At 43.2% G+C, this 14,068-nt stretch overlaps 1 protein-coding gene across 1 annotated transcript; it reads left to right on the top strand.

Moving 5' to 3' along the window:
* The first annotated feature begins 1,237 nt into the window (after positions 1-1,237).
* On the top strand, positions 1,238-2,182 carry LOC101569836 (olfactory receptor 5B2-like). The gene has a single exon (XM_004645859.1). It carries the CDS (start codon positions 1,238-1,240, stop codon positions 2,180-2,182), a length of 945 nt encoding a protein of 314 aa, XP_004645916.1.
* The last annotated feature ends 11,886 nt before the right edge of the window (positions 2,183-14,068 follow it).

The raw sequence follows: 14,068 nt of genomic DNA, 5'->3' as shown, positions 1-14,068 counted from the left end.
ACATTGCTTACTATGTGTTCTAGAACATAATGTACATGAAAAGTAGCCATGCTTGTTAAGTTTGAGAAAGACTGTCTTCACGGGGCTGCTTCATAAATTTAGTTTACCAAACACTTAGAAAAGGATGCGAAGTGATAATAATTAGTTTTGGGTTAATGTTCTTCAAAAGATTACAGTGTAGTGCCCCCTCCCCCACCCCCGGTGCGCTGAGCCAGCCACCAAGACTGATTGCGGTGGCGCATGCCTATAATTCTAGTGCTGGAGAGGCTGAAAACAGGAGGATCACCACGAGTCTGAGCTATGTAATGAGACCCTACACCAAATACATAAGAAAAAAGATTGAAGTTTACATAAAGAAATCTTAAACATGATTAGGACACAAGAAGAGATTCAAATAAGTGAACGAGCAACTTGATTCTAAGACACACTTATGAGTGAAGCATAGCCCGGAACTGGCTAGCTTTCAGAGCTTGCTGTTGCTGCATTGGCTATCCGTATCTGTATTGGTTTAGCTGATGGCAACATCACGGTCACCATAGATCGTGGAGGATGACAACGGCTAGGTGTAGCTATGAGGGCGGACCTGTGTCCCCTGGGAGGCCCTGTGCCCTCTGGGCTGCTGTTCCTGCTCTTCTGTGTCCTTCACAGTTCCCTACGCCAGCAAGTGTGCTGTACCCTGCTATCACACCACCCCAGTGTGCACACAGATGATCTGGGATGGCGGGAGTCAGACTCCCCCTCAGCCTGACCCAGAGCCGTGCTGCCCACTGTACCACGGTCAGCAAGAGGAGACGTGCTGGTGACAACAAGCATGGGTGGCGAGGAGAGCTTGCCAGCTTTGCTCAGAACTTGTGAACTCACTGAAAGATTTTCTCATTAAAGAAATGATCATTTTATCCTTTTGAGGGTTTTTTGGGTCAGTTTTGGCCTCTGATGAAATTAAAACATAACTAGTAGGTCAGATCACTATGAAAACTGAACACTGAGTTAGAAAGAAATGAGAAAATGAGTTATTAGAAATACAATTCATTTCAGTTTGACCTGGATTTACTTAAAATTCTTAGACGTAGGGCCTATTGAGCATAGGTTACCATGCAGAGCGGGTGCAGAGACTGCCGTTGAGCATCTGCGTGATTATTAGGGTAGTGCTTCACTTTCTGGCTTCATTCAGTGCCTCTGTGTTTATGGTCTTCTGTCTCACTGCTTCAGAGCATGTGGAGCTTCTCAGACAGCTCTGATGGAGAACAGCACAGAGGTGGCTGCCTTCCTCCTGCTGGGCCTGACCGATGACCCCCTCCTGCGGCTGCCCCTCTTCCTCGCCTTCCTGCTCATCTACGCCATCACTGCACTTGGGAACCTGGGCTTGGTCCTGCTGATCCTGCTGGACCTGCGTCTGCACAGCCCCATGTACTTCTTCCTCGGGAACCTGGCGCTGGTGGACTTCTGCTCCTCCTCGGTTGTCACTCCCACGGTCATGGCTGGACTGCTTACAGGAAACAAGGTCATTTCTTACAATGCCTGTGCTGCTCAGATGTTCCTGTTTACAACCCTTATTTGTGTGGAAAATTACCTGCTGGCTGCCATGGCCTATGACCGCTACGCGGCAGTGTGCAGACCCCTGCACTACAGCACCACCATGAGGGCCAGTGTGTGTGTGGTTCTTCTCATAGGCTGCTATGTCAATGGCTTCCTGAATGGCTGCATCCACACTGGGGAAACCTTCAGTCTCTCCTTTTGTAACTCCAATATGATCCATCATTTTTTCTGTGATATTCCACCAGTCATGGCTCTGGCCTGCTCTGACAAACAGGCTAATGAGCTGGTGGTTGTTTACGTTGTGAGCTTCCATATCTTTTTGGCTGTTGTATTTATTTCAACGTCCTACATCTTCATTTTTGGCACCATCCTGAGGATGCACTCGGCTACAGGACACCACAAGGCTCTGTCCACCTGCGCCTCCCACCTCACCGCCGTCTCCATCTTCTACGGCACCGCCGTCTTCATGTACCTGCAGCCCAGCTCCAGCCACTCCATGGACACAGACAAGATCGCCTCCGTGTTTTATAGCATGGTCATCCCCATGTTGAACCCCGTAGTCTACAGCCTGAGGAACAAGGAGGTGAACAGCGCCTTCTTAAAAGTCAAGAGTGTACTCATTAGGTGGAGGCCCAATAAGGTGTAGGATTTTGATTTTTGGTTTGAAGGTTAAGACATCTCTGGGTTTTTTCTTTCAGTTCTCCATGAATGGTGTTATATTTTGAGGGCTATTTTTAAATAAAATTGTTAAAGTAATTCTTTCACTTGTGTAAAATTATTTTGACCTAAAAAAGCTACTTGTCCAGAAATAAATATAGAGTAAGAATGCTTAAAATACCCTAATGTTTGTTGTGTAAACCATATTTAAGGACAAGGATGTACCCATGCATTATATAGGTGTTCTTTTTCATACTTTTCTATCACAGTAAATATCTGTACAACGAGCTCAAAGCTGCCCGTCCATGCAAGGGATGGCCACAGAAATCTCATGATGATAAATAGAAATGGATGCGGTAGGTTGCACTTGCCTTGAGTGCAAGGTGCTGTTTGTGGCAGTTAACTCTATGCCTTTATTTCTTTGTATTATGAGATACTCAGGTAAAAGGAAAATTCTTTTAATTTTTCAGTGTGTCTATGAGTGTTTGCAAAGATTCTGGTATCTCTGTCCCTCCCTCCTTCCCTCCCTCCCTCCCTCCCTCCCTCTCTCCTTTCTTCCGTCTCTCCCTATCTCTCTCTCCCCTTTACAGCAACCTCGCTTTGACATTCTTAGACATCAGCTAATGATCTGCGCCTCTTCCCATCTCTGGTCTCCGCACTCACCCTAGGCCCAGCCCCCTCCTCTGTCTCAGGCTTTTGTCTCAGCCTCAGGGAGCCCCCTGAGATCCTTGCCCTCAGTATTGCTGGCAGAACATCAAGGGACTTTCCAGCCTCTCTGTCAATACCATGATGCTCCTAGGGCCAGCCAGATAGCTCAGCAGACTAAAGCGCCCGCTTAGGCAGAGTGCAGCAGCAGGGGTTCGATCCCCTGCATGCTGTGCTGGCTCTGCCCCACGGCACACTGAGATGGCAATGAAGACTGAGCATGGTGGTGGTGCGTGCCTGTAATCCCAGTGCTTGGGCGGCTGAAAACAGGAGGGTCACTAAGAGTCCAAACTACACAGTGAGATTCTGAGCACGCTGCAGACCTTGTACCAAATACATTAAAAACATAATACCATGATTCCCTTGATAAGAGTGTTCTTCCACATCTATACCTGCTACGTTGATTCTAATTCATGTGAGAAGCACGAATGTGATGGAATGGTTCAAAAATTGTAATTTAATGTCTGACTTAGGTGATAGTGTACCATCTTGGAAAAGATTTCTCTAAGGTTTTGGTGACATTTTTAGAGTCCTAATTTGAGAGAACATGTTATACATTAAATCAGAAGACAGGTCTTCTTTTTATTTAATGAGAAATGTGTAAATCCTGCACCTGAGGTGAGTTAATGCTCATCCTTTACTACATCATTTTATATATCCAGCATGTTCATATTTTAATTTTCTCTTTTTCGGAAGTACCAAATTTATTTATTTATTTTTAAAGAACACAAAATCAAAGGCCAAAATCGAAGATGCAGAAAATAGTCATGTCTTTAATATATCCATGTATTGTTGCATTAGTTTAAAATTTAAACTGAAAGCTAATAATATTGTACACTTCTCTCTCTGCATGGTCTTTAAGGGGTAGCACTTGCCATTCATTTCTACTTTAGCTTAGTTAGAGTCTCTCTTGCATGCTCCTGCCTTTCCACTCTTCTTTTCTATTGATTTTTAGGGCCATTTATTTACAAAGTCAGCCAGGCCCACACCACAGGCCCTCTGTCCCTGCTGTCCCCGCATGGGTTTCTCCCCCTCTCAGGGCTCCGACTCACTGGGACCCCGTCATGGAGTCCTTCCCGGTCCACCTTTGTCACTGCTCAGTCCGCGGTCATCAAGCACAGCCCTCCTCCTAGGTCTCCCTCTGCGATGCTGTCAGCCCGTGGCTGCTGCCCATGCCCACGCCTTGCTCATTGCCTTCCCCAGGGAGGGTGTGAGCCCCTAGGGAACCATTACTGCAGATTCCTTGGAAATATTTAAGTGTGTGAAAGAGTACATGAGCTTAAAAAAAATTAACCTTTTATTTATTTGGTACAGGGTCTTGCTACACAGCTCGGACTTGTAATGATCCTCCTGTCAGCATCCCCAGCGCTGGAATTACAGGCATGCACCACCACGCCCAGGTTTGGTGGCCGGCATGGCATGCCCGGCACAGCATGCGGTGCCAGGGCTGGAGTTCAGGTCCTTGTGCTTGCCAGAGAGGCGCTCCCACGGCCGAGATAGCGCCCTAGCCCCTTGAGCTTTGATATTAGTTGCTCCAACATGCAGATCCCTGGAGTCACTGGCAGTGACAGGGAGTTTTTCAGAAGAACCTTCCAGATCAACGTCCAGCACACTTGAAGAGACAGTGTTTACTTTGTGATTTGCCGAAGCATTTTTCTCCGTCCACCCTTACAAACAAAATGATTTCCTGAAAATCCCATCATCAGAGAGATTATTTCAAACCACTCCTTATTATTACTTAAAATGTCTAACTCACTAAGTGACAAATAATATCATTTAACTACTGTTTGGTAATTCATAAAGACACACTAGAGATGAAATAATGAAAGACTCCATCCCTGGGAATAACTGACAATTCATACAAACTCGCAAAGCATATACTTGATTGAAATGATTTTAAAGGAGCATGTTGCAAGTGCACATAATGATATTTATCAGTAGAAAACAAACTACATTCGGTGTGCTACCAAAAGGGCAACCTTTTATCTTGCATTTTGATCTTCTCAGAGAGCTCAGTAGTCTACAAAGCCGAAGCACATTGTGTGTTCTGGCACAAGTTGTTCACATTCACTCTCGTGCCTGTGGTGACTGTTCTCATGGAATTATTCCTAATTCTTATATTAGGTACTGAATTTAGAATCTTTTTGAGTCACATAATTTTCAGACAGTGCAGTTCAAGTGTTCCTTGAAGTAGGTCCATGATGGGCTCCAATAACCAACATACTAAATCTGAAATCCTAACATTTTGATATTACTCACTCACTCCCTGTGGCCCAAGGCGCTAGGCAAACAGCAGGAACTGCAGGATATTCAGAGAGACCACCAGGCTTATGGCACAGGCCCACATAGGAAACCTACCTGTCTCTGTGAAACAGTCTGAAATGTTCAGCCACAGACAACAGGGAGCTGGCAAAGCCGCTTCACAGAGCCTGAGTGATGCGACCACAGCTGTGGAAGCTGGCGGCCTCTGGTGGATGGAGGGGCAGGAAATGGAGACCTCTGGAGATGTGGGAGGGACCACGGTCCTGACGGAGCATGAATTTCAGCTTCCTGAGATTATGACCCACTTCCGGTCCATTCAACCATGCAAGAATCAGTATGAGTTGATGTGAGTTCCAAGTATGCAGAGGTTTATGACAGTGGATATGGAAGGAATGTGGAAAAGAAAAACATTAGTGGTTTCTTCTGGGCTATCATTTTATGTTACTATGAGCCATTTGTTTGGATAAATTCACCAGGGAAGGCACCTAAATCTTGCTTTTCTTTATCTGAAAGTTTAATTTTCTTTCTTCTGTACTTGATGTGACCTCACCTTTCATGGCCATTTTGATAACAGAAGAAGCCAGAAGTTGCAAGGTGACAGATCTGGTAAACAGGGAGGATGAGAAACAATTTTCATTTGTATCCATGCTGCACATGGAGGAAGCCATAAAAAGGTGCTCATTCAAGAGGACTTTCACAAGGACATAAGAAAGAGGTGGGCAGGAAGGATGAGATGAACACATCTGGGGGGAGGAAGCAGTAGTTTATGGGGTTAATGGCAGTGCAGCATTCATATATTTGTTTCCAAATTTAAACATACACTGTATTTTTAATCACATATTCTAAGGGCAGAAGGTAAGAGCCTCCTTCAGGAGAGACACGGAAGCCCTTGGGTTATTTGCTCAGGTATTAAGACCGCAACTCAAATCTCTAAACTCATCCTATTTTCCTACATTTTATTCAAACATTAGGAGAAACCAAACCAAATTCATCACAGTCATGAATCTGACAAATATTCCAAAGAACCATATACAGGGTGTGTTCCTCACTTTGGGACATTACTACAAGCATCTTACAGTAGATAATTCATAAGGAATAGAAATTTGTTTCTCAGAGTCCAGGCAGCTGGAAACCCATCTGCTGTGAAAATAAACAAGGGCTGGGGCGATATTTCTGTGGGCTAAGTGCCCTCTTGGACAGTGCAAGGTCCCGAGTTTGATCCCTGGTATTGCACGACTTGCCAGTCCTGGAACTCTAGGTGTACCAAGCTAGCCCTGAAACCCGGTGTGGTGGCACACTCCAGTAATCCCAGCTCTGTAGAGGCGGAGACAGGAGGATCACTACGAGACTAAGCTGCATACCAATACTCTGTATCAACAGCAACAACAACAAAAAAGAGTTGAATGTGTAACTTAATAGGCAAAACCCAGGTAAATCCATAGTGCTGCAAAACAAACATTTAATTGGTGGTGGTGATCGTGGCTGCTGAGGTACCCAAATCCTCAGGTGCACTGCACACTCAGGACCAGGATCTGGAGAGCTGACAGTAGCTCAACTTGTGTATTGTGACATGAAAAAGATGATTCGATATTATACAAAAATCTGCATCCTATCGAGTTACATCCACCCTCTTCACCATATTCTTGTCATAAAGTACACCTTCCTATGCTTTGTTTCCATTACATTGATTTATTATGTAATTTTTATCCTTTTATAATACTATATATGAATAGCAGAAAATTACAAATCTGAACAATAACATTTAGCTTACTATTTTTTGTTATTTTTTCCAGGTTTTAATCCTTCTCTGACACTAAATTTTTTTCTCTTTCAAATTGGAAATCAACACTTCCGTGTGTTTATGGGTGTAGCGTGATCACACGATGTGAAGCGTGCTCCTGGAGTCCGCCGGCTACAGGCTGTGGGCGCGCATTCACGTGGAATGCAGAGCTGTTCCGCCAGTTACCAACCCCTAGGTCCTCCACCTCCGAAGCTCTCACGAACCACATTGTCCCAGAAGGCTGGTTCTGTGGCGCACAGACTTCTTACACAGGTCCTTTAAGCCACTTTCTTACCTATGCCATTTCACCTCTCCTGCCCTCCTTGATGTCTAGAAGAAGACACACATGAATCTGACTCTGGTATCCCCTGTGTCCCTTGGATGAAACATGTTGCTTATATCTTACTCGTTGTAGGATCTTTTGTTAGATGTTGAGCAGCTTGAATGCAAAGTGTACGTGAATTTCTTCCCATTTATATTCCTGAGATTTGCAGGCTTCTAGGTAAGAGGAAAACCATGTCTTTGACCAAATTTGAATTTGTAAACTTATTAAATGGTGCTTTATTCCCTTTTGTACACCATAACGCTCCTTCTGGAACTCAAATTACACATTTGCTGGTATACCTAGTAGTGTGCAAGAAGGCTTGGGCTTCACAAAATTTCCCATCCTTCTCCCCTCCCCTCCCCTCTCTTCACCCCTCTTCTCCTCCCATCTCCTCTCCTCTTCCTTCTCCTCATAGGGAATTGCTGCAGTTGATTAATCTTCAAACCTATCAACTCATTTTTTTTTCTCTCAAATCCTATCATCAGTTAGCTCATTTTAAATCTTTCATAACTTTTATTTAAAAATGATGTCTCAATCAAGGGCAAATGACTTCAAATAAGCATCAGGCAATACTTTACAAACACATGTTAATTTTTTTTGGGGGGGGATCATTCACTGAATGCCAGCTGGACTCTTGACATTTATTCAGGAAACAACATTTTGCAGAGCTTTTATAGCATGAATATTTGATGATTAGAATAGTCCAGGGTCCTCTGTAGGCATAGGCTCACTCTTATTCTTTATAAGATGGGTCAGGTCAGCCTCAGAATTTTTCATGACTCTACCATGTTGAAATTTCTTTTTTTTTTCAAATTAATTTTATTGAGAAACAAAATAGCAATGAGACAATTTCAAAACCAATTAGTAGGATAGTTTCAATAATTAATACATTGCATATTGTTGTCTTCCTAGTGGTTATTCATATACAAGATGCAAACATGATATCCTGTCCAAACACTATCAGTACAAATCTTTCTTCTCATTGAATTAAGAAAAAGTAACTGTATATTTATCTAACTATTTTGTATATACAGATACAAAACACTCCTTTATTTATATTCCCTTTTTTCTTTAGTATTGTCAGAAATGGGTATTCCATTGCCATTTAAATATTGTAGATGCATGAATTCAGCAAAAATACATAGAGTATTAATATCATTAAGCTTCTCTTCTTTAGGTTTAGCAACTTAAGTTTGCAGACCAAAAATTAGAGAAAAAGAAAGGCTACAAGGACAGCCAACATTTTGACCCTAGCCTTTCAAGGTCATGGAGGACTCAGGACATACGAGAACCTGTACTGTAACATCCTGTAACTTGGAGATGTCCCAAACTTTCTGATCAAGAAGATTTTGGGGCCACAGAGCAACATGATCAATGTCATAGAGTGTGCCTAAGGAGAGTCACATGGAAAGAAAACATTCTCTCAGGCTTTCACAGAGAGCAAATTGGTCAAGCAATGGCTGTGACTCATCCACATGGCTGACACTGAGGAAGGATCTACAAACTGTGGTACAGGGTTCCAGGGTAAATCCTGAGGGGATTTGACTGACCTTGTCAGATACAGAAGTTCCATTTCTTGTTATATAGGTCTTGCTTTATCTTGGTCTTCACCATCCAGCCGAAAAGTACAAAAACGAGGTATAAAAAGTAAAGCCATATTAATATGCTGTGTTGTAAAATTCTCAAGTCAACAACTTCTGACATTGCCAGTCCTGCGGATAACCCACTACGATTATGGACTACTGGACTGTATTGGAAGACACGTTAAACTTTGCAAAGCCTAAGGAGCCCATATGTGCCTGTGCTTGAGCAGTGGGTACACATGCCAAGTTACGCGCTTAGATGCAATGCTTCTAAATTTCCATGTAGAGAACAACTCGATTAAAAATGAGCAATGAGATATTCAGTCATTAGCGGAAAGAAGACGTGCAAAGAGCAGCTGGTACGTGGGACGTGCTCAGCCTCCGCAACCACCAGGAAAGGCATCTCAAACAACACGCAGACATCGCCTCACTGCAATGAGAATGGTGTTTATCAAAGTTAAAGAGGCCTAGCAAGCATGGAGAGGAAGGGGAAGCCCTGTCTGCATTGGTGGAAACAGAAATCAGCACAGTCCTGCAGGGTCTGCATGGCTGTTTTTCCCAAGTGAAGAACAGAATGGCAACAAGATCCAGCTGTCATATGTCTTGTGTATTTTTGGGGTTTTTAATTTTATTTATTTATTTATTTATTTATTTATTTATTTTAGGGAAGTGTCTACAGGGTGTTCAGGGTCTCACTACTAATCTGGACCCATAGTGATCCACCTGTTTACAGCCTCCCAAGAGCTGGGATTACAGGCGAGCGCCTCCACGCCCAGGCTTACTTGCTGTCTCAGTGTGCCCAGGGGGCGAGGCCAGCACAGTAGGCCCTGGAACTGAATCCCAGGCCCCTGAGCCTGCCCACAGGCTCTTTAATCTGCTGAGCTATTGAGTCAGCCCTCGCTGACTTCTCATGTAAATGCACAAGACACGAAGCCAGAGGCCAGTGAGGCTCCCTGTCCCTTGCCTAAGAGACCACCAGCTGATGAGTGGACAAAGGCAGTCATAGAAACTGTACAGCGCCCAACACTATTCAGTCATAAAAAGAATACCATCCTGTCCTGGGGACCGCAGAGATCGACAGGAAGTCAGAATGTGAAGTGACTGAGCCAGGGCAGAAAGGGAAGTGCTGAACTATCTCACTCATCTGTGGAGCCCAAGACATTGGTGTCAAAAGAAGGGAGCTGCACAGTGCTCACCTGAGATGAGAAGGAAGGAAGGTGGGAGGCATGTTGAGCCTCCATCACTAAATCCTTGTTAGACAGGAGCAGGCGGCTCTGGAAGGCTGTGCACAGTCGGAGATCTACAGACACCATCTTGTGAGGGGAATAGGGGAGCTGACCAGGCACGATGTAAGCACACACTCAAGGGGCGGAGGGTGTGGGCCTTCCAGAGAGAGGTAAGGCCCCGTCTGGAGCCAGGGACATTCATGTGTTTGGGGAGTGCACATCTGTGGAGAGCGCATCAGTGAACATAGGTGTGACCCACAGGAGAAAAATCAGTGTCACACCCAGGGTAGAAAGAGGAGGGGTGGGTTCACAAGCTGCAGGGCAGCCCATTATACAGTTGAGAGGCTAGGGCCCAGCTACAGTGGTTTTAAATGGATTATATAAAACAATTATTTACTGTACACTTCCAAAATAAGATGAGAAGGTTTTGAAAGGCTTCATTGTAACGAAATTAAAAAAAAAAAATTTCAGGAAGCAGACTTTTTAAAACTGATTGAGTATGTGTAGACATGTCTCACGATAATTCATTCATGTATAAAATGTTTGTTTTGCATTTTCATCTGTCAGTTAAAATACAACTGGCTTTTAAAATGCATCAACTATCTTGGTCCCATTGGGCAGTTCACTTGTTTCCTCCCTGAGAGAGTGAAGTGAGATGCCGTAGCTATTCTCTGGGGAAATCCCCAGAGAGCCAAGGTTTGTGTAATTGTCTCTAGATTTTGTTGTATAAGTATCTGGGATTCCCAACAGGACATGCAATGACATCCTTCTAAGGGACACATTATAAACCATGAGCCACGAGGCATCATTTGTCCATCTGATGGAGAGTAATTGTCACTCATAGGGGCCTTCTCTTGCTCTAAGGATTTCTGTGAGGTAGTGTCCTGGGTCAGTGAAAACACTGAAAGATAAAAGTGCTATTGCTGGACTTTCATTCAAGTCCCTTGTAAAAAAAAGTTACAGACCTTGGGTTATTCAGACCCATGTCTGTGAATTATGGGAGAGAAGGAATCATATCGTACTTATTTTCTATATAAGGAAAGAAAGGAAGTGACTCTTCCAGTGGCATGGAAAGCACAGAGGGCAGATGGGAATGTGACTGTCATTGCTGTCCCAATTTTCCTCTCCCTGCCTTAGGGAAGGGAGACAGTTGGCCCACGGCCTGAGAGCAGCGGGGCGAGTCCTGACGGAAGTCCGTATGCTTTGTGGTTGCTACTCTGGATTGGCTCTGTTTTTCTTCTAGCAAACAGGTAAGCTTCTACATTTCATAAATATTTTAGTTTCAAACGTAATTTATGCAAAGGCAGGGGCCTAACTCTAGTTACTATGAGCTGTTTAAAACTAGAGATGTTTCCAAAAACACTTAAAGGGTGAGGTGAGACTGTGGTACAATATCACAATATCTATCATAGAGATTTGTGTGATCCGGGCCAAAATATACTTCTTAACCTCCCCACAATGAAAATATTTAAAAAGATGATGCTTTGAATGATCAATGGCATTATGTTTTTCACTATATATTTCCAAATGCAAACAAACATAAATACCAGAATGTGATTCTTCTCTAAAATACAAAATGGTCTAACCGACTGATCATCTTAACTTTTTATTCCTGGAAAAAGGCTTTCACTCTGGGAGCTTAGGATTTTCCCAGAGCATGGCACAAATTCTCAATTCTTTAGTTTCCTTGTGGGTAAAGCATGAACGCTACATGTACACATGCTATTACTATATTAATTGCTTATCCTTAGTTGTAGAACATAGCACATGTGACAAGTAACAGTGTATTGACATCATTAATCTTACCTCTTGCTTATGATGTATAATGTTTACATTTATTGAGGTTATTCTGAAAATATGGAAAGGGAATTTAGAGTGGGGGCAAGGAGGTGAGAGGGAAGAGAATGGAGATTTTTTTACAAAAGAGGACCGGGCTGTCTCGTGTCCACCACCCAAGATGCCTGTAAGCTGTGTGCAACGAACACATGTACTAACAAAAAGTTTTAAAATAATTTTAGACTAAAAAGAAGTGTGTGCAGATTTGTGTGTACGGTACCTTCATGGATTTGACCTCTGAATAAAGTTACTAAAGTTTTAGGAGGAAAAAAGTAGCAGGAAATAACAGTTATTTGTGGATATATGTAATTCCAAAAGCTACAATTGAAAAAAGAAATTATAAATGCTACCCCTACACAAGATCAGATTCAAACAAAATATTTAAAACCTGCAACTTGGCTATTTCAGAGGTGATAACTGCAATAAAGCATTTTTTTTTTGTTTTCTTTTGTTTTGTTTTTTTAATTTGGCAGAACTGGGGATTGAACTTAGGCCCTTGCGCTTGCCAGGGAAGTGCTTATTCCACTGAGCCATCTTCCTGGCCCCTAATAAAGCATTTTTGTAGAGTGCTATCAGTACATCCATCATAGTTCATGTGGGAATTTATTTCTGATGTTCTTGTTTGGACTTTGTAGACTTTGTATGCTAAAAGCAAGTAGACTGTTGAAAATTGTGATGCTTTTTTAATAAATACTCAATGAATATCAATAAAATAAAATAAAATCTGCAGCTTGCTATCAAATCTTCTCTGTGAGGTAAGGGTTACCCACAGAGCAAAAAGTTCAAACTTTGAATCTCTGTGATTTTTCCAAATAATAATAGTAGTGAATGAAAGAGTAAGTTTAAGAAAGGTGAGATCTTTTTCATGACCAAAATATGGAATTCAAGAAAGCCATGCTGAAAAATAAGGCTTTCATGAAATTACAGGGGTAGCAACTGCATACTTGGAGCAAAGGGAGACAGAGACCTCGTGCTGGGGGAGACAGGCAAACAGGAGAGAAACTCCCAGAATTCAAATTCGCCTGCAGCTGGAAACCTGCCTGCCAGGACCTAAGCAGATCAAATCAGTATGAAGACCGTTTCTCCTGCACACAGGGCTGTTGCCAGCCTTTACCACGATGTGCTTAGTACCCACGTTTTTCCTTTACTTATTGTCCTGTATCATTTTCACACCAATGAATAAGAGTTGATAGCGCTACTCTGTTCACTCTGCAGATGGAAATACAGTGCACAGTGGAGCTGCGGGAGGCCTGACCAGGGCCCCTTCCAAAACCCCCACGCTCCGGCCCAGTGTCTGTTTCTAGGATGTACTTCTGAATGGCTGTGCCGGTAAGCATGCTCTCACTCCCCCGCATCTCACCACACATCTGTGACATGGGCAGAGTGTTGATAGGTGGGAGACAGTGGGGAAAGTTTCTCAGTTTAATTCGGAGCTTCTTCTCTCTTCAAAGTGCTTTTTGTCATTTGTTGAGGGATGGTTTTCATTGATTTATTTTCTTAGTTTTACCTCCAAGGAAAGGCAAATGTGCACCTAAGAGGGGGAAATTATCACGGAGTCAAGTAGGCACTGAGCTCAGGGCAAGGAGTGAGTCTCTTTGTTTGGATCTCACTTACCGCCCTTAGATCAGGAGCCACCCAGCAGGGGCTAAGCTTCCACCTGGGTGCAGAGCAGAGATTGCCTTGAGCACGTGTGACAATAGGAGGGCATCCCCAGCCTGCAGCCACCCACAGCTTCACATGAGTGTGACGGACAAGCAAGCTCACCGTACTGCTGACAGGAGACAGGAACACATGCCTGTCCTGTGGGGGGCCGTTCTCCCTGGGTAAGCAAGGTGGAAGGCAGTTTCATTATAGCCCAAAGAAGTGCCTGGTCTGATATGTAGCACTGTATAGCTCTCTGTAAGTAATTAAGTTGCATGCATCTCAGTTTATATTTACATATTTACAAATGATCCACAAGATCCATTAAAATTCTTCTAATTAGACAGTGGATAATTCTACCTGAAATGAGTGTGAATCAGTGGGGTTCACAAGAATAAGGCTGTGTGGGAACTATTCAAGTAAAGTTGTCACAATGATAGAAAAGTTATTATACTTATGTTTCCTATTCTAATTCAACTTCTCTATATTCTTTCTCATTGCTATAGTGAAGCTAAAG

This window comes from Octodon degus, unplaced genomic scaffold, assembly GCF_000260255.1.
Source record: "Octodon degus isolate 3935 unplaced genomic scaffold, OctDeg1.0 scaffold00239, whole genome shotgun sequence".
NCBI classification, from domain to species: domain Eukaryota; kingdom Metazoa; phylum Chordata; class Mammalia; order Rodentia; family Octodontidae; genus Octodon; species Octodon degus.
The sequence above is the reverse complement of the archived record's forward strand: the minus strand, read 5'-3'. Positions and strand labels throughout refer to the sequence as shown.